The 22,301-nt window shown below is 40.1% G+C and overlaps 1 protein-coding gene across 1 annotated transcript in view; it reads left to right on the top strand.

The window, feature by feature from the left end:
- The first annotated feature begins 12,575 nt into the window (after window positions 1-12,575).
- Window positions 12,576-22,301, top strand: part of adrb3a (adrenoceptor beta 3a) — a 40,876-nt gene continuing 31,150 nt past the window's right edge. Inside the window, exon 1 of the mRNA XM_036578555.1 lies at window positions 12,576-14,585. Within this exon, the coding sequence (XP_036434448.1) occupies window positions 13,273-14,585 (1,313 nt within the window). The 5' untranslated portion in view covers window positions 12,576-13,272. The remainder of the gene's footprint in view (window positions 14,586-22,301) is intronic.

The following is a 22,301-nucleotide window of genomic DNA, read 5'->3' on the forward strand; positions in this document are numbered from 1 at the left end:
AATTCGAAATTTAAGTATTTCGAATTTAAGTCTTTCTTAGATTTGCTTTCAATTATGCTATTCTATTGCAAGGGTCATCAACTTGTGGATTGTGGTCAAGATGCAGACCAAGCAAAGTATTTCACCAGGCCAAATTCTACAGCACAGATGATTAATGTACCCTATAAGGCTAAAAGTATGTAGACACCCCTCTTAATTATTGAGTTTAGCTGCTTCAGCCACATCCACTGCCAACGGGTATAAAAATATCAGCTTCAGTTTATTAAAATATAATGTGCTTCATTTTTTTATTAGCTGCCAGGACTAATCATTAATGGTTAAGCATTTAAAGGTGATCACTGACACAGGTCAGTGGGGGTTAAGCGTCTTGCCCAATGGCACAACCACGTATACTTAATCAGTCGTGGGATACGAACCCGCTACCTTTCGGTTAATGGTGCACCTCACCTACCACTAGGCTACCAGCCACCCCTAGCATGCAGCCAGCACTATATAGAACCATAGAACCCTTTGCATGATTAAAGGGTTCTTTGCATCATGAAAGCGTTCTTCAGATTAATGGAGAATGTGTTGTAAATGGTTCTATACAGCACCTTTTTGTAAAGGGTTCTATATAGCACCAAAAAGTGTTCTTCCATAGCTACATGCTTGACATCATAACAATAGAAGAACACTTTTTGGTGCTATATTGAACACTTTTCAAAAAGGTTCTATATGGAACCATCTACAGCACATTCTCCAACAGTCTGAAGAACCCTTTCATGACACAAAGAACACTTTAATCATGCAAAGGGTTCTGTGAGTGTTCATTGTTCTACATAGAACCATTTTCTTTAATAAAGAACCCTTAAAGAACCATTTTTTGGCCACGAAAAATTGGGGAGCATTAAAGGACAGCTTTGTGTCTGTCCGGTCACTTTTATTTACTAAAACTGGAAATAAAGGCACAGGGGGTGCAAGAACTCTGCGAACTCTAAACTCTTTGGGATCATCCTGTACGATAAGAGCACAAGCCAAACGACATTTTGTAATAGGTATCAGAGGATATTTCTCTTTTTTTGAGCAGTTAAAATCTGGGGGGACTTGACATCCAAGTGAGAGGGCCTAGGTCCCCTCAGCCCCCCCATAGCTATGCCACTGATTCCGAAGCAAACTGAAAGTGGGATTCCCCCACTCCAGCACCAATGCTACTGATAACAGCATCAAAACCATCCTGAATGAACAGCATTAAAACACCTGTTTTCTGCATAGTGCTAGCAATGGCTAGATTCGCTTGCCTGACAGTGGGCAAAACTAGCAACCCCTGAGAAAATACCTAAATAATTACCTAATAAAATATCTTCAAAAATAAAATATACAAAAAGTCAAAAGCCAGATGCAGCACTTTAACCAAAGCTAGCCAGCTATCAAAAACACAGTTTTGTGAACTGTACAAATGTACAAAGTAACATAAGGTTATGGTCAAAACATCAAACGTCTTTTTCTTCTCCTCCTTTCTGACAAACTACGGCAACAAGTGCAGTGCTCTGTCATCGGTCAGGAAGCAAATCATTTCAATTTCACAGGGATCTGGGACTTGCCTGGGGGGGCACACATCAAGGGCACACTGAGGCCAATCGAGAGCATCCCTGTGGAACACAAAAACAGAAAGGGGACACACTAAGCCTGTGTGCAGACCCTGGAAAGAAAGCACATTAAGGCTGGGAGAGCTCACAAGGGTAGGAATTGGGGCAGAGTCGCTGGCCCAGATTCCAAAGCAAATTTAAATCGATAGCCCAAGAACAGCCCCAGTCTGGTTCCATAAACTTGGCTCCTTAACATCAGGATTCATTTCTTGGTTTGTGAAGCATAAGGTAATCACCAAAGCTCGAGTACATAATGTTCAGAAAAGTCTCAGTCCAGGTTAAGCACTGGCATTAATCGCACTTCACAATTGCTGAAGCTCTGATTAATCGCATATGTCTGAGCAATGAGTCCACAGGCTCTGCTGAATCTGAACTATGAAATTGAGCGCAGTGGCAAAACGCTTGATCCCCCCAACCCCCCTCCCCTGTGCTATTTTCTGCATTTTTGCACAGATTTCACACCGAACTCGGCGAGTTGTTTTTGTGCATAAGTACAGGGAGTTTGGGGCGAAAACACTACCATGTTTTCATTGCCAGTGATTTGCTTGGAAAGCCAATTAAACATGATGTCAGCAGGTGTCATAAAGTAATTGCCTCTTCTCAACACAATTATAGGGACAATGACAAATTACAGTCAGCTGCTGGGACGCTTTTCTGAACTGATTTGGACCGTGCCCTGCTCTGTCTAAATAAATCATAACTGCCCCTCACAATGGAGCAATGCTGGAAGGGGTAAGAGTACGGAAATGGGAATTTACAGCATGCAAAGAATTCCAAGAGAATTGTTTTAGAGGAGAACTGCGGAACTGAAACTGAAATTCAGCTGGATAAACAATAGAACAATTCAAAACACTCGTGTAAGAGCAAAGGCAAGAGATATATGGAAGTTGTACTATGGCCCAGTCAAACAGCAGGACATGAAAAACATGCAATTCATGCTCAGGCTTGGAAGAGTGGGCCGAAATTCCTGCACCGTGCTGAGAGAGATTGATCAATCAATACAAGAGGCATTTGGCAGCTGGGACGGCTGCTAAAAATGGCCAAGCTAGTTGCTGATCAAATGGAGAAATGACATTTCACACAGAGCTTTGGGTGTTGCATAACTTCTCTCAATAAACAAAAGATATTTCGGTTGTATGTTCGAGTTCCCATTCATCCACCAATTTGCAGTGGTATATAAGTACAGTGAGGGGAAACAATTATTCAGACACTTTTTTGTTATTAAATATACTTCCAATGCATATATTCACTTCAAATTTACACACATCTGTTGACTTTGTGTTTGTAAATATGAACAAAAAAAAGTAAAAAAAAAAGTAAGTAAGTATTCATAAGCATAAACAAAAGATAAGTTTAAAAAATTAAACTGAAAGGGAAAAAGTAACACCAGACACCAAAAATTCATAACACTATTACTCTGTCTGCAATTACGGCTTCAAGATATCCATGGTAAGAAGAAATGAATTTGCAGCATTGTGATTCTACTCTGGATCATTTCTCTTGGCAAACCATCTTCAATCCACCAAAGTTACAAGGGTCCCTCTAATATATTCCACTACATCACTCCACTCATGTTTCCCCTGATGACATACAGTTTGCAGCCCCATATCATGATGCCACCACCTTTACTGTGGGTTTGCAGTTCTTGGGATCAAACTCACAACCCTTTTTTCTCCAAAAAATGAAAAACTGAATTATTTGTAAAGAGCTCTACTTTTCATGTGACCAGACAACATTGGGCCTTATTCACCACCTGTTCTCAGGTAGAAATTTCTTCTTAAACCCCACATACGCAGTTTCCCCGAAGACTCTGCCATTCACCAGTGCTTTCTTATTTGGGATTTGTTTTTAGGTAAGAACAGGATCTACACGCACAAAGGTGTGAACCATTCTGCGGTTTAAGAACACGTCATGAATCTGACTGACTTTTTCTCAGGACCTTTATCAAGAAGAAATTTAAGAAAAAATGATCTTGGTGAATGAGGCCCAATGTTCCAAAGGAGTTACGATTTGTCTAAAAGCTTGGGTGCACATTTCAGTCGTTTTCAGCAGAAGAGTTCTGTGTGGCGTGTAGGAACGAAGATGACTGCGATGCAGTTCATCGCTTATTTTCCTCTGTGTAACTTTTGTTCCTGCTGCTTTCAGGTGGTCCTGCTACTCTTTTTCGGGTGCCTGCTGGCTTCTCTTATGCCTTCCTTATAATAAGTCTGAAAACACGTTGTGAAGTCTTGCATGGTGCACCTGTCCAGAGATAATTAGTTGTGGTTCCATCAACTTTTCAATTGCTTATTATCAGACGAATTGTACGGAGAGGGATGTTTAAGGCTTTTGATGTTTAAGGCTCTGTAGCTTTTTCCATTCAAGTGTTGTTTAGTAATGCTGTCCCTGAGAATTTTAGGCAGCTCCTTCACCTTCACCATGGCTGCGTGCAATCATCCCAAACAATGGCAAAGTCTTTTACAATGACACCGCATGCAATGTGCATAAGAACATTTTTTGCAGCAATAATATTAATTTTTTTTATATAATCTTTCTCCTCACTGTACGACTGCGCTTAGTAACAGGTCATATAGCTTCAAAACAGATGGAAAAATGATGGAAAATCAGAACTTAAACATATGTTTCAAAATAAATACATCTTGGTTACTATATCTGAGAATTTCCTTGCATTTGAAGACCCTGGGCTCAAAGTAGAAGGGCTTTTGCACCAGTTTATGTGGGAAAAATGCTAATTCTGTTTCACTCCCTCAGTAAAGCATGCTGAAGTATGCTGTTGAAGGAGGGATACGTAACACATTTGCCTCAATTTACAAAAATTTGACCGGTTTTGCATGGATTTTCCTCTGCCTTTTAAAACCAGGCATAAATTTGCGGCAGTGTCTCAAACACGTGCTGTTAGAGACCTCTTTTAACAATGGCAGCAAGCAACGTGTTAAAATATTTACCAACAGAACGACATTATTTCAACTCTCGGGATCAGATATGCAACACATGTGAGAACATGCAGTGTAAAATATGCTGTGTTGTGGCTGCAAAATGCACTCAGATACTGTGTTATCATTTCACGAACTCTATTTTTATTTGGAGAAGAATTACACCCACGTACCATGTTTGGTGGGAAATAACGTCATTTTCTGTTTCTCAAGCTTGTTGAGCTCCATTATTTCACTGTGCCTCACAAGTGTGTTGTTAGTAGGTGGGGCTATGCACAGTTTTTGTGATAATCTACAGCCTTAGTAACTGAATGTTAATTTTAGGTGCGTATATAGTACTGTGTAAAAGTCAGAGACCACCCTTCATTCATTTAACTTCAACTCTCAGCCGTTAAAGGTGCCACTAAATGAATTATTTGTTATTTTAAATATATATGTATATATATATGGGGGTGAAACATGCCCAGATGCGGTTTTACACACTCACCAATACAAGCTACTTTGTACTATGCTCTGCCTTTACTCTCAAAAGGTGGAATAAAATCACACAGCATGGCTACTTACAGGTTGCTGTTGGGGTTGTGATGCTAATAAAGTTGGAGCTGCCCCTCTCTTCAGTCTGTTCAGTGTCAAACACCGAGCGAAGCTGCTCAATATCGTCCAAGGTTTGAGAAACGAATGTTTGAAATGTGCAGAGCAAACTAACAACTTTGAATTAAAGTTGTCTGGGATCCTGTTAAAGATGAGGGAGCTGAAGTCGACTTCCTATTCGCCATATTGTTTTGGGAATTTTCTGTTGCATCTTAAATGGTGTCGCAGTTACATTCTGGCGCCTGTACAAGCCGTAGCATTTAGGGTGGGTGGAATATTCAGTTATAAAGCTGGAGGACAGGAAGCCAACTTCAGCCTCATCGAACATCTCGATAAACATCAACAATGCTCGTTGACCTTGGTTGGGCCTTCAAAAAAGAAAAGCTGTAGGTTCCTGGGAAACGGTACAAAAAATGCCAACATCCCCTCACAGCCTTGAACAGTACATTTCGGCACATAGTCTGCCATTTTCTTGGTGTTGCTCCATTGTTGTATGTAAATTTTGGGGGCGCAAATGTCAAGACAGAGTAACAGATTAGGATTTTGGAATTGGCCCGTTTTACTGCCGTCTTTTACAAATGCAGGATCTGTATTTGAAGGAGGAGGCAACAGTGTTCGAGGTTTATATATATATATATAAATGGGACTCCTGCAAGACCTGTTAGACCACTAAAATGGCCACCATCAGATAGACAGTACTTTCATCTTCAATAGAGAAGAAAATCAAGCTCCACTTTTGCTTCAGATTTGAAAGAATTCACAGGTGTTTCTGTCCATCCTTTCACTGTGAGACGACAACTCAATACTATGAGTCTGAAAGGATGTGTAGCTGTCAAGAAGCCCTCACTGAGAAAAGGAAACCAAAAAAGTAGAAAATCTACAAATCAAGCATAGAAGCTGTTGGTGTTCTCAGAACAATGGCCTGTCCACCCCAGAGTCCAGACCTCAACATCACTGAATGTGTTTGGGGCTCATTTGAAATTGAACTGCCTGAAAACTGTTTTAAGCTTTAATTTTCTAGACAGTCACTGATCTGACAGCAGTTTCAAAAGACATACAATAAGACTGAAAATGAGAAGGTAAAAATTCATTTTGGGCATCGCATGTACAACATAAGTACATCTAAGTACATCTAAGTTCATCAGAATTTACCTGGAATTTACCTGCTTCCAAAAGAATGAATGAATGAATCATTTTTGGGGAAATTCTTAAAATTTTATTTCGTTTTCAGAAGAATTTCTTAGGAAGCACTAAACGTGTTTCATCACTTGATGACTAAGCTCCAGTGCTCTGCAGAGGTACAGTTTTAGACTCTCTATCAGGTCATCATCGCATACTTTGGTGAGCAATGGAAAAACATTCATTTTATACATGAGCTGAGACATGTCGCAATTTAGAGGCGCATCAATGACAACATAACCTGAAAGTGCCCTGCTTCTGGGAATGCTTTCATGTTTCATTCACCCCAGACGACGGCAAAAGCAATGAGGCTTTATATAATAGCCCAGAATAGCCATCAACCTTGTTTGTGGGTGAAAGAAAAACAGAATTATGTTTTGCTTTTATCAGGATTCATCTAAATAAGATGCTGCATAATGTGTATATAAATATCACCCGAATTGAATCAGACTGTACTTTTTTTTTTTTTTATTCAAACACAAATGGAAATTCAGCCCTGAGTAAATGGATATTCAAGTACTTCATGTGTACATTTTCATGCATTCAAAAACCAACAAAGTAGTCTTGTCAAAGTTAACACAATAAACTATTACAAACACAAGTATTTTAATACTTCACGCATTTTCCTAGTTTGACCCTTCAAACCATCCGTATTAGTCCAGCTACTTGCCCATGTGTGCTTAAATGATAGCTTTTAAATGGTGATACCTAGAATGATACCTTCAGCGCCTTTGGCAGGCTGCTCACAGGAGACATATGGACAAATCAACGAGCAGTACATGAACAAAAGCAACAGCGAAGTGGAAAGTTCCAGTTAATCTCAAGAGCTTCCACTGTAACCAGAATTCATGAGCTGTATGAACGAGAGCGAGAGGCTACAATCATGGAGGAGCTGAAACTACTGACTGTATATGTGATATATATGATATCTTCAGTCATTGGTAGGAACATGCAGCCACTGTTGCTCTCACTGGACGTCAGTGATTGAGAACTAGAAACTGCATTCATACTATAAATCATGTGATTTTTATTTTCAGGTATAGTGAGTCCAAAAGTCTGAGACTGCACTGAAAATGTGGGATAAACAACAGAATGTTTTAAAATTCTGCACCATTTTCAATTTTAAGTTTGTATGATTACAGTTTTTAAAAAATCTTATAGTCTTATCTCTTAAACTGAAGCTCATGTTCAGGCAACTCAGGTGGATCTGATCTACTGATCAGAGGATTTTGCTCAAACTTGTACATGCCAGCTTGAGTGCACACAGTCATTTAAGGTAAAAAGGGCACAAAATACTAAGAAAGGTATCTAAATATTGCAAAGAATGTACTTTTCACTCAAATTGTTAAAGTCTGAATAGCCGGGTCCAAGGAATGCCACTTTCCTGCTACTGCAGTTTCCTTCCTACTAATCTTAGTGAACAATTCTGTTTTCTGAGAGAGTTAAACCTCTTTGAAAAAAAATAAATTGAACACAGAATATAAAATGTACAAAAACGTTTGCACAGGCTGCATATTACATATTATTTTTTTCATGAATGTTAAATTCCGCTTTTGTTTATTAAAATGTGGTGTTCTATGCAGAGGATGTGTGCCTTATTTTTCTTGGAATATCAGCAAAACGTAATCTGACCAGGGGTGCCCCAACCATAACTGATGTGTTATGAAACAATGTTGCAATAAATTGGAAAGGAAGGCAAAATACAAGCATTTTCAGCATCTGAGCTGGACCCCACTGTACATGCAAACCTTGTGAAAACTAATGTTACTGAATTATGGAAAGCAATAAATACATCCCGATGAAGTTTATTTTGTTCTCTAATACAAAATCAAAGAAATGCACTGCTGTTTAAATGGGGAAAAAAACTCAGAAATTTCTTCAGGGTCAAATTTGAGCAAACAAGACATTAATCGCAATTAACTATGCAAAATTCTGTGAACAATTGTCATTAAATAGTTGAACTATTTCACAGCCATAAAACAAACAAATCTACAATTTAAATTTCAGTAAATGGTTATTCACCTTCCAATGAAGATAATACAAAATGTATGACACACATTGTGGCATAAAAATGAGATATTACAGCATACCGTCATAAAAAGAAGCAAAATACAGCTGCAGCTGTATGTCTGTTTCAGTGAATGTAAAACGTTTCTGGACTTGTGATTGGTTTGCAGCTCCTTGCACATGCTCCCACTGTCCTCAGCGCATAAGTAAGAGATGATGTAATGTAGTCACTGTTGCAAAATAATCCCTGGAAGGGTGGTTACAAGACCCCAGCACAACAAGAAGTGCTCACTGTACATAATCGGATTTATTCCACTGCTACTTGATAAACAGTTTAATCACTGCCCACAAATGTCCCTTTCATTTATTTTTACAGATTAGTAGTTTCCGCAGGAGACAATAGAACAGTTTTTATCACCACAGGCAAGTTTTATAATGCCTACAAGCATTTTCTGTGTATGCACATTAACACAAACCCCCTGCATAACAGATTTTAGTTGTTGCTCACTATTAGCTGGTCTTGCTAACTCCTGACAGGTTTATCCACTAAGGATGTCCCCTCTCCCTTCGATTCCACACCCTCCACTCAAACCTCTCCTCAAAGCTCCCCATGCACACGTGCAGTAATAGATAGTCGGCGTGGGGGGTGAACATCATGATCCAGAAAGTGCTGGTGTGGCTACAGGATTTAGTTTCACTCAGTGAAGAAACTTAGCAGCTTAGCTTACACAACTAAACTGTAAAATTAGCCGAGTGTACAAGTGCTTGGTCAGCTAAAAAGTCTGTACTCACAGCAGTGCTGAGCTATATTCAGGTGAAAGACCCTCACAGTGACATCTAAAAGTAGCTAGCTACTTTTTTTTAGCTAACCTAGCTAGAGATACAAGGAGACCTGGCTACAGTACAACCACACAGTTATGCTAGCTAGGGTTAAAACACTGTGTACATTAAGATGTTACAGTTTAAGGGGACAACTTTTCTTTTAGGGTGATACATTATTAGATACTAAAGGAAAATTAGCAGAAGCTCAACATTCATTTCTACAGATCTTGTCTTTGCCCTCAAAGTCCTTTCCATGCACTTTGTTAGTCTGTTTTGTAGCGTTAGCTGTGGATCTGGAACATTTGGTCGAAACTTTGATGATAATAATAAAATAGTGGTAAAACAAAGGACTCTTTGACGGCGCCTGCCATGACTGGATTGGCATTTTAGGCCGAAATCTTGTGTCAAAACAACATCTCAGGCTTCAGGCAGTGCATTTTTAACCTCTTCATGTATTAACTTTCTGTGATGTAGGTTCACATTACACACCTCACATATCTGATCCTTATCACCACTGTAAACAGTTCTGACCTGTTAATGTTCTCTAAAATAGTGTGTTTCACATCAAAACACTCCAAACGACTTTGTTTACATCTTAACCATTGAATTATGCCAAAATTTGGAAAAAATTCCCCATTACTAACTGACGCACTGGCTTGAACTTTTGCTTCTATGACTTACACAAAGGCTCAGTTTGTAGCAAGTTCAAGCCAGCTTACCCACCTTTATGTAACCAAATAGTGTTGCCAGTGTTGCCCACTACAATCAATTCAATCAGGATTTGGTTGGTTTAGTAGAAAGACCCCCTGGGCCTGTCACAGTACACAAACATATATTCAATGCAAACACAAAAAAAGGACAAAATTGTACATGACTAAATAGGAAAAACCCAGTGAAAGTAAAAAAAATAAAAGATAAAATATTGATATTAACAAAGCTGTTTTTATTTGGAAAGGCCTAAGGCTGGTAAGGTTAAAGTTACAGAGTTAGGGTTAGAAATTCTTTATTACATATAGATATTTACATATCATCACTATCGTGATAAAACACTCCATCTCCACAATGGTAAAGGAAAAAGTGTTCTTAATTCTGAATTGAAGTTAATGGAACAGTATTTTTGGACATTTCTATTGCTCAGTTGATCATAAAATACTGTAAAGACCAATTGGCACAAAAACAAGATAAAAAATTGCGATACAAGGTTTTGTTCCAATAGCAAGGATATGTATAACACATTTGGGATGTATGCATAACCCCATGTCCTGGCAAGGTATAAAAACAAAAGTGTGTGTGTGTGTGTGTGTGAGAAAGGAAGGAAACACTCGATGACAAATCTCTTAGAGACGAGTCCTGCATGAGAGCGTAGCTCGGTGGCATGCCAAACATTCGTCTTGATTGTTCTTCCTGGTTGTGGCCCGGTTGGCGTGAGTCGCAGCTCAGATAAGTATCTATTATTTTTTGTCCGGTGAGCGCGGGGCAGGGACGGAGCTGGCATTGTACTGTTTTCAGCGCCGGCAACACTTACTAGAGAGAGGAATGCAGTTCTGAAGACGCTCAGCACCCAACATCAGGGCTACCACCATGAACCATATCATAAGCTCCATCAAAATGGCACAAACAAGTGACTAACCAACAGAATCGACAAGAACAAAGACAGCATGTGTCGTGTTGAAGTCAATAGAATAAAGTGCTGAACACAAGTGTACCTTTATCTAACAGGACATACAGCAAAGAGTCTGAAAGCATTGCTTCATGTTTACTTTTATGCTGTTTATCACAAAAGAGAATGATTTAGCTGGCCAAATGAAAGGCAGACAGAAAAGGAAGAATAAAAAAGAAAATGAAAGCCATGTTTGTTATCGCGATATAGCTTTTTGCATGTACACTATTGTTTAAAAAAAGCTTGGAATTCCCCATCATTTAACAACTTCACATACAATAATAACTTGTGCAGTGTGGAATTAAATATAACACTGTTTAACAAAAAAGTATTTTTAGGTATTTTATTGAACATTTCAAAAATTCTGTAAACAAGCAGTGATTAAAAATAAATAATATACATAATGTTTGCATTATTTGTAAATATAAATATATTGTAATATTTTTGTCAAGTTAGCTGCCTTGAGATTTGATCTCCTTTTCTGAAATGAGATCAATTCTGGATATGATTTTTTTTAATAACTTAAATGTTAAACAGCTTTCAGGACTCACATATTAGAATCATTTCATGTGCTCGTCTGCAATCAAAGAGGTTTTATATTACTGAAATCACTGATACGTTCTTGCACAGTAATGTATGCATGCTACTTATTCTATTTACCTTCCTCTTCTTCTTATTGTCATTATTATTATGGTCATTATTATTAGTTACTCATTTATTTTTTGTACTCATATACTCAGACATTAATAACCAAAAAGAATCTTTACTTTAAGAAAGAAAATGTGTCTACAAGTGAACATGCATGTGTTCTGAAGAATAAGTGGAGCAGAGAATACAAGTACAGTTGTATGCAAAAGTTAAATGACATGATTTGTTGATTTCCTAAGTGAAAATAAGTGAACACATCCTCTACACATTTTAATGCACAATTTCTGTTTATTTGCTAAATTTAACATATTGGAGGTAAAAAATAAAACATAAAGTGTGGCCTGTGCAAAAATTATGGCACATTTTTATACTTTTTCTAGTATCTTGGATGGAAAGTGTGTATTAAAAATAGCAGAAAAATGCAATATTTAATCCTGTAGAGGATTTTCTCTCAGAAAACCAACAAAACATATTCTACCAGGGGTGATCAGAAAAGGCATTAAGCAAGTAAGATCAGTTTATCTTCTTTTGTCTAACAGATCTTTATAACCAGTTGCATAACCATGATGAGGAGCAAACAGCTACCAGCAGACAGCTGTGAACGGGTCAGTGCAGTTTTGTCTGCTGTTTGGTGGCAGGCGGCCTGTGTTGTCGCTGATATCCCCAGATAAAGAACATCGAAAAAAAAAAACTAAACTAGTTTAAGCACATCTTAAAAAGACACTTTTTTCAAGCTTAAAAGAACTGTGGGTTGCCAGCGAAACAACTGATATACTGTGCTGCGCAAACTTTAAAGTCAAGATTTTCACAATCTTTCTTTAAAAAACAAACCAAGAGTTAGTGAAGTGCTCGGCCCTCAGTACAACAGCAGCAAAATAAACAGCAACCCGCCAGACTGTTTTCACTGTGCATGTGTGCATTTGTGCCGTGGAAGTAATACCCAGAGACACACTTCACAACTCAACCCCACCAACCCCTCCCCAAGCAAACTCCAGCACGCTGAAGGCTACTTGCACAGAGAAGGAGACACAGAGACAGAGAGAGAGAGAGAGAGAGAGAGAGAGAGAGAGAGAGGGGAGAGAGAGAGAGAGAGAGAGAGAGAGAGGTGGGAGGGAATAACAGCATATGAGAGAGAGAGGGAGGGTGCAGTGCAACAGTTCACTCGTCTGCTCGTTGAGTGTCACTGCTCTTTGAGCTCTGGCACTATAGGCAACTTCACTTTATCCTCAACGCACCAACGACCCTCCAAAACATCCCACTGAGACGGACTACTTCAACAGGACGAGCACTTATCCACATTTCTCCTTGTCAGCTGAAGACCGCTTTATTTAGAAAAACTTCCTCTCCACTGGCTCTAAAGGACTAATTTCAATCAAACCAAAAATAATAACCACATCAACGACTTGTTTTCTGCAAGTCAACAGCTGCATGGATACTTTTGCTCCAAACCTGTGGTCACTGTAGGAAATATCCATGGCACGAGTTGCTGGAGAGGCATGTTCTTCGGGATGAATGATGGAGGTAAAAGGGAATCACTGATGGTGTTTTCCAAGGTTCGGACGCACAGCACCAAGTTCAAGTATGTCTGCACTGAATCGAGACTCGTGCTAAAGTAACTCAACTCATGACCTTCTGACAGATAGAAACAGCCTCTGTCTGTTCTAAGTTACTCAAACATTTGAGGCAGCAATGCATATCAGGAATGTCATGTTTCTCCTCGCCAGGGCTTGTTTAGCGTCTCAACCCTGAGAGTCATTTTTTAGATTTTACACTCTTTTTTAACCAGCGTAAAAAGCCTGTTCCAAACATGAACAACGACAGCATCAACGTCACGGCTCCATATCACGATGCGTATGGTCCTGTGATGCTGATCGCTGTGGTGCCCATCCTCCTGATGATAATCGTGGGCAACCTGCTGGTCATCATCGCTATAGCACGGAATTCCCAGCTCCAGACTGTGACCAACATCTTCATTATGTCTCTGGCGTGCGCCGACCTCATCATGGGTGTCTTGGTGGTACCCCTCAGCAGCACCATCGTTGTGACTGGCAACTGGCCACTGAGCGAAACATCCTGCAATTTGTGGACATCGGTGGATGTCCACTGTGTGACCGCTAGCATAGACACTCTTTGCGCTATCGCTGTGGACCGCTACATTGCAATTACGAGACCGCTGCGCCACAAGGTTCTCTTGAACAAGTGGCGTGCCCGGCTGATTGTTTGTGTGGTTTGGGTGGTGTCTGCCCTCCTGTCCTTCGTGCCCATCATGACCGGGCTGTGGCAAGCCGAGGATGATGAAGCCCAAAACTGCTATAAGGACACAAAGTGCTGTGACTTTCTTGTCAACAAGACCTACGCCACCATTTCTTCAGTCATTTCGTTCTATATCCCACTGCTCATCATGATCTTTGTCTATGCTAAGGTGTTCCTTATTGCCTCCAAGCAGGTCAAGCTCATAGACAAAAGCAGAATGAGGTTCCAAAATGAATGTGCGGCCGTCCAGGCGCTGCCACCTGCTCACGGCAACAACAACCTGCCATCAACATGTAATAGCAGCAGTGCTCCAACAGGGAAGCGGAAAAATTCCCGCCGCCGACCTTCCAAATTAACTGTCTTGAAGGAACACAAGGCCTTGAAGACCCTCGGCATAATCATGGGCTGCTTCACCCTCTGCTGGCTGCCTTTCTTCATAGCCAACATTATCAGTGTCTTCAATCGGAAAGTTATTAGTCAAAGAATTTTCCTGTTCTTGAACTGGCTGGGTTATTTTAATTCAGGCCTGAACCCCATAATCTACTGCCGAAGTCCAGAATTCCGAACTGCCTTCAAGAGCCTCCTGGGTTGTCCCTGGCTGCAAATGCCAAAGATGAACTCCCTCTATAAGGAGCTTAGGACCCGATGCCCCTGTTTGCTGGGCACTGCAGAGACAGGCATGACTGGATCTTTCCAGAAGGCACCCTCATCTCAAGGGACAAGCCCAGAGCTGGTACCATGGGGAGATGGGGACGAAAGTCTGGGAAGCAGCCAGAGCAGCGACAAGAGCGAGGAGCCATCACCAGGACCACCGTACTCCAACGGCAGCACACACTTCAGTGAATTCTCTGAAACAGGCACAGAGTTGTAAGTGATCCTGACTTTTTTTTTTTTAAGTCATCATTCTGATAACCATGATACAACATTCAAAAGAAGGGCTGCCCTGCATGATCCTTTTCCATTTATCCTCATTTGGTGGGGTTGACTTTCAAAGGGTACATGCAGTTTTGATTATGTCAGTGCTCGGCAAAAGAAAACAGGTTATATAAATTTCAACATGCCCTTAACAAATCGGCGAGTTTTAATGCAACCTCTATCAATCTCTACCTTTTACATAATGTATCCTGATGACTGCAGGGTGCATTTTAAACATGCCTTAATAGAGTACCTATATAACATGATCTGAAGCTATGAATGTGTTTAGGTAAAACCCTGGGGAAAGTGCTCAGTGAGGAGGGCAGTGTAAGGCGAGGAGGAAAGCGGTTTCGGATCACTCTGTGTGATTTGTCTCGCGGACCACTTTGCGCAAAAATGAAACGCTTGTTATGGCATGGCTTGCGGTGGAATGCGAAGACGCTTGCTGAAGTTTGCATAAGGAAAATAACTAGTGGGCCTTAAGCTCATAATCACTCGTATTTATGGCCATGTACTGCACCAAGTGTGGTTGTAGACACATGCTTCTGGGGAAGCCACTTACTACGCTCCGAGGCTGAAGTTTCTCCTTATAATTTCCACTATGAACCATTTATGCATTTAAGTTCTTATACTGAACAGTAACTGGCACCATGGAGGAGTTTTGGTTCTCCTTTAAAACAAATTCTTATAGGTTTAAAAAACATCATTACACAAAATGTCTGATATACCTACTAAGGAACACTTTTCTCAATATAAATCTTACCGTCTTTTAAATGCCGGAGATTGAAAGAGGTGCTAACAGCTTCCCTTGTGTGCTGGATATTTACTGCATTAATGTATTTAAAATGATCATTATTTATTTTAATAAGGTAAGGTCTCACCACTCACTCTTAAGAGACAGAAAGACTCTGTTCCATGCTCTGAAACTTATTCATAAAGTGCGTAATGTGAGTTCTGCACAATCACATCAGTCCTGCTGTGATCAGGGCTGCCTGCCAAAAGATATGAATGAATAAAGAGACTGTAAAACAGACACAATTGGTAAAAACTATAAATGTCAGAGTGGACAGTTATACATTTCCCCTACACAGCTTATTTGTACAGTTTTTAATTTTGTTAAATCATTTATATTAATTGTATTTTGACACTCAGCATTATCACTCATTGTTTTTCCATTCTACCAACTGTCTGACTGATTTTCAGTTATTACTAATTAATTAGCTTCACAGACAAGCAATTGCAGGAATAAGCTTTCCGTTATGGGGAAAAAATCTGAGACAAAAAATGATGCAGGTTGTTATATTATTTTTAATAAAATAGCACAAAAAATTTGACTAAACTTTACACAATACAATGAATGTGTGAATTTGCATACTGCTATATAGAATGATTGCGTGAACATGCATAACGCTTATATAAATACTGCTCGCTTTGGTCCTTGAAGAACGCTAAAAATCTCCATACCAAATGCAGAGCGGCAAAGGAGTTTGCAGAAAGGCTGTTCTTGGAAAGGCAGAATGTAGAATGGCAGAGTAGAGGGTTTAGCACAGCTGTTAAAGAGGGGTGGGCAAGCCCTGGAGACATCGCCTACCCAAAATGAAGCGGAAACAATGTCCAGGCACACGGACACAGGGGCCGGGGGCTGGTGGTGTGTGTGTGTGTGCGTGTTCCTTTTTTGATTTAGAACATATTCTTCCAAAGAAAGAAAATAAACAACATCTTAGTATTTTGATTGAATTAAAGCCCTTCAAATCCAAATCTATTAAAAAAATCTCCTAATAAGATCAGAAATCAAACCATTTATTAGAAAAACTGCAGTTCAACCTTTATTACGAACCTCATAAGCTATTCCAGCTTTCAGCACCCACTAATCCAGCTGTAGGCTTCGGCCTTGTAGACACTCATTTATCATGACGACACGTCTTGCTGGTATCTCGGTAATTGCTCTCAATCGACTTGAATTATTCTAAGATTAATATTTGATACCGTCTTGTGTACCTATATGGTCTCAGGCAATCGTAATTGATGTCAGTAAATCTGAGGAGGAAATGTCAGTGAGCTCCTTGGAAACCACTCTGCAAATTTCCCCTTTTTCATATCCACAAATGGCAAAGCCATTCGTTTCAAAAAAGTTCACAGATTATCTAATCACACTGCTGTGAATATTATGTTACCTGCAATTCATCTGGGGGAACGGCTGATGTCATCACATATCAAAAGCAGATGTTTGTTTTGTGTACAATAAAAGGGTCAATTCACGGTAGATTAGGGCTTAATCCCAGATCCTCTGTGCAAATACAGAAGATATAAACCGAGATTTCACCTGGCAAGTCACTGATGGGTGACACGGTGCAGTGGCCACAATTAGGCAATTAGCGAGTTAACGTTTTGGAGATGAGAAAAAAAGGGGGGTGGAGTGAGGGGGGGGGGTTAACAAAGAATGGAAAAAAGGATCAGCACTGGCTTTGCACTGACTGCTTCAAGTCAGCCTGCGTGATCTGGCGCTGCAGTTTTGGGGCTGAGTTCGCTGGTGTTATTTCGCCCGTTTAGACAAACTAATCGCATTATTCCTTCGCAGTACAGTTCACGAACCCATCAGATGTGAGTGAAATCGAATCAGTGCTAACAATTGTGAGGGGTCCTTCTCGTAAACCCTGTTAAGAAGCCTGTTTACTGCTTAGTGACCCGGCATCTATTGTATTACTGTATTAACCGTTTACTTTATTTGTAACTCATAAATATGCACCTAATCAAAGAGACAAAAGCCCTGTATGCAGCTCATAATCGCACAGGTCAAGAGCACGTTAAGTGCGGCTAAACGAACAGAGACGTCCTTGAGGAAGCGCTGCTGAGGGTGAGTGGGTTGACTGAGTGTTCGGTTCAACCGGAGGCAAACGTTTTGCTAGGTATTCCGCACTACTGATGGGCTCATTTTATGAATGAGGCTGGAGGTGATGGCGAAAGCAAATACATAAACAATATTAATTGCAATGTTACTTAGCGATGGTCAAGAACTCAGTGTGCGTCACTGATAATAGCTCGAGTAGCCATGCTGATTACCAATAAATGGAAGGGCACTTTTGAGAGGCTGTTTATGTACTCTGAGGTGGAAGTGTGATTATTCCAGCACAGACTGAACAAATAAACTGTTCAGGAGTAAAATTAACTTGAGTCGAGGCTGAATATGACCTTTTTATGCTGCTGGCATTGAGCATACAGTGTTTGGGCCTCTGTCTGATAGAAAAACAAACCGATTAGCATGCTAACTCTTAACCTCTCTAAGTGCCTTTAGTGGCATGTGTAAGTAAGAGGTGGTCTCTGCGGTGTTTGAGTTTGTTAGCGCCCCTCCACCAACACTCCCGACAGCTGATAAACTTTATCACCGAGCCACAACGCTTCCGCTTCTGTGGGGAAGCTGTTTACCACCTAAAGAGAGCAGCCAGTCAGCAAACTAAATGCTAACACATCTCTGAGTACTGTTTTAGCAATGAAAGCACAAGCAGTAATGATACTGATTCAGAGATAGCCCACTTTTACATAACATAGGAGGCCATGAATGACTGAAGCTAATCATGTCTTGCACAGCTAGTGTTACTAGCAATATTTGCGACTCAAATTCATTCTAATAGTACAAAAATAAAATGTACAGGGATGTTTTTCATAGCTCCGTGGTACAGTACTCATTTAAGACCCCTGTATGTTTGGGATCAATTTAGACAGGCTCATCAAATCCTAAACCTTAATATAGAACAAGCAGCAACAGGCTACTTGTATTTTTCTCCTTTTCCTACTGTCGTGCTGAGCCCAATAGGGGAAGTGCGGGTCCATCTGTGTTCATATTTTAGACTTTTATATAACACATTTAATCATAAATCTAAATTGCCAAAGACAGCCGGGTGTTACTGTTTATTGCTTCGTGCTTCATGTGTCTAATGTACATGGTCAGCGAACATTCTTGTAAATGCACATTCTATTCTTCCAGCTCATTTACATATTGGACTGAAAGGACTGTTTAGACTGGAGGATGTCCAGCTGTTCCCCTGCTGATGATTGGCCAAGCACAACAAACTATTTTGCCTACCCATGAAAACTGTATGTTAGACGGACAATTCAAAAGCAGATTTTTGGCTTGGGAATGTAATCACTCGAGCTAATCTAGACCAGGAGCAGACAGGGCATGCAATAACAACAGAATTATTTAAATGGGGGACTTTTGCTCTCTCTGTGTTAATCCACAATAGTCCAATGGGTTTAAAGTAATCCACATATACCGTGCCTTTTGGAACAGTAGCCACAAAAAGAAAAAAAAAAAGAAGAGCAAGTGTGTAATAACCATACATAACAAGTAGCAAAATGTCAGTCTATTATGCCACTATGCTTTTTTTATGAATTTGATCTGAACAATTGTCTGATTTTACATTTTTGTTCCCTGAGAAATAGTTTCATTTTCAAAACTCTTATAAACACTCTAACACTCATAGCTTTTTAAATTGGATTTTTATCAATTTTACAGTTTTGCTGGTGCATTTTGACCTATCTGATTGTCTGATCGTACATTTTGTTGCTATCTGCGAAAAGAGCTGTGTCTGCTCTTCAGCCTGACACCTGCATGGCTGCTTTCGTGGAGCCTGACCTGACAAACATGTACTTAATCACTGCAGGAGTGTGTGGGTCAGAACACAAAGAGCTTGACAGGAGGCTTGAACAGAGCCTTATCTTTCTACTGTTTGCTTTCGTTCGCTGTTTCTGCGGTGGGCCATGTTTCCACACAGATCAGATAGCATCGCAGGCATCGGCTACTGGTATCGGCCCCCGTCTACGGCCAGCCCCTTGATGCGCAGGGCACTGGGATTGCACGTGGGCCGCGATATGGAAAAACCTGAGCATTCGTGTGTCATTGATGTGGTTAGGAAAGGCAGAGTGATGGAACAGGCCTGTGTGGAACACTGAGGCTTCCTATGAAGCTTCAAAATAGGCTTCGTTTACGGATATTTGTTGAAATTTTTTGCTCCGAGGCTACCAGGGTTTTGCCCTTTGATGGTAATCAATTTGAACCTTTCATTCTTCCATGCTTACTCATATTTCAGTTAAAGGAAACATACTAAAATGGCAAAAAACAAACAGAAACTAGCAGCCACCGATTAGCATGATTGCATGTGAGCAATGCTAAATGGTGACTATTCACTTTCATTCATTCTTAGCAACATTAGCTTTTGTGGCTGGACTATTTCTTTAAGATCACAGTAGAAAGAGAGGCAACATTACTATAAATTAATTTAATACCTGATGAGTTCGACTAGTTCAAACAATACATTATTTCTGTCTTGAGAAGAAAAAGAATACAGCTTTAAGGGATGAATGAATAAAAGAAAACGCTTTAAATGCTATCATTTTTGGCTGGTTGTGAACATATGTTTTGACCATATGCTGTGCATCAACAAATGCATACCAACCACTGATTACGCCGTTGTGCTCAGAGCAGACAAAAAGAGACAGAGGGGGGGGGGATGAAGATAGAATAAGCAATGAGGTAATGCCTTACTTCAGGATATTAGTTCAGTGTGGAGAAAATGTAAAGATCACTGTGTCGCTGAAAGAACCTGCAATCAAAACTCGTCCACTGCAAGACTGACCAGAACAAAGTTCCATTTTCAGGAACGTTACAGTACGTTTCTCACTGCCGCTCATATTTCATACTTTTGGTGAAGCCATGAAGAGGCTGAAACCAGTAAACGCTCGACCACAGGAGTGATTACGATTTCACACCTGCCCTGTGTTTCCACTCAGTGACCACTTTATGAGGTCCTCCTGCCTTTCAGAGTTGGGTTTATTTCAATACATGTACCTCACATCACAGAAAACCCAAATTTCCTCACTTTCTGGAGTTGTGCAGTATACAAACATTGTGTAAAAAGTACCTCAGTCCATATATGGATAACAAGCTGCAAAAAAACAGCCTGTTTTAATTCCACTGATTAAATATATCCACCTATTCAGCCTGTGGCAGTTCAGCCCCACAGATTTAGGTATATATGAGGAAAGTAATCTACTTTTTAAGTGGTTACATTTTAAACCCTGAAAGGTAATTCCACCTATCTTTCCACATTTGTACATAATTAAATGGTTAAGATGTAAACAAAGTCATTTAGAGTGGTTTGATGTGAAGCGCTCTGTTCTAGAGGAGCTTACTGAGTCAGAATTGTTCACTGTGGCGCTGATAAGAACCAGACGTCTGACGCATTTAACTCTCTCACAGAAATTTATTACATGAAATGGTCATGAATGCACTGCCTAATGCCTGAGTCATTGTTTTACAGTAGTTTGATGATAAGATTTTAGCTAAAACACATATTTTTTATTCATTCATGGTGGAGAGGCGCATGCAGGGAATCGTAAGGAAAAACAATCCATAGAGAAAGATATAATTTTTGGATTTACCATTATAAAAACTCAGAAGAGGAGTGTAGGTTCACTGGTGGTTTTGGATAGTAATTCAAGTGGCTAAAGTGGCTATATTTGCATTGTAGAAATTGTGACCTCTGGTTCCTATCACCACCACTGTAAAGAAATCTGAAGAGTCTATAAGTTTCTCTACAATGGAGCATTTCACATGCAAACACTGTGAATAACTTTGTTTACATCTCAACTGTTGAATTATGCACACATTTTGCAATGGTGGACTTCCCCTTTAAGTAAACCTTTTTGACAGATGTGTTATTTTCCCAATGTCAATACTTATTTTTCCTCAAGTATAAATATATATGAGGGAGGTAATTAGGTTTAAATCGGTGACATTATAATCATTAAAAAGGATTCAACATTTCTGCATAACGAAATGGTTAATATGTAAACAAAGTCGGAGTAGTTTGATGTGAAATGCTCTTGTTCTAAAACTGTTGTGGTGACAGGAACCAATATTATATCCCCCTATAACCAAGGGGAAGCACTATACCCGCTTTTTCACAAGCTAACACAGTTCCCTGGGGTTTTAATGAAATGTCTGTGACGTGTTTTGGTCAAAATCACAAGGATCGACCACCACAACGCCCCTCTCAGGCTGGCCAAACAGCCTGTTCACAGCGGCCGGTTTGAGTGTCCGTTCCTTTAAATGATAATGAGCCTTATACAACAGTTAGTTCCGGCCACGCAAGCTGAGTTGAGGTTCAGAAGCGTTCTAACTGTAATTTCGCCATAACGTCACGGGTTTTTCACAAACACTGTATCCCTCCGCTGAGACGCCGTTGCTAAGCAACGACTTTGATAGGAGATGCTCAAGCTACTTGAATGTTTTTACTTCTTACTTTGCGCATAAACAGAAAACGGACAGTTTTAAGATCACATTTGACCGACAGCCGATTTGGTCAGACTACACTAAATTCTCAGACTGTCAGTTGGTCTGTGTGGAGCTGAAGAACGAACTGCCGGCCGAGCAGCGAGTGAGCGGAGCTCGTTGCTCTGACGTAGCAACAAGCTGCTTGTTAAGGAACTATAATTTGGCGGAAGGAACTGCTAACATTAAAACATATTAAATGCCGCGTTCACGGCCCAATTTATTAATTTCTTACTTTATTTATTTAACTGTTGTATAAAAGCAATAGAACACTCGAGGTCCTGTGCTATCGCGAATAACATCACGTTATTTCGCGATAACACACTCCCTCTCGTGTC

The sequence above is a fragment of the Colossoma macropomum genome, unplaced genomic scaffold, assembly GCF_904425465.1.
Source record: "Colossoma macropomum unplaced genomic scaffold, Colossoma_macropomum, whole genome shotgun sequence".
NCBI classification, from domain to species: domain Eukaryota; kingdom Metazoa; phylum Chordata; class Actinopteri; order Characiformes; family Serrasalmidae; genus Colossoma; species Colossoma macropomum.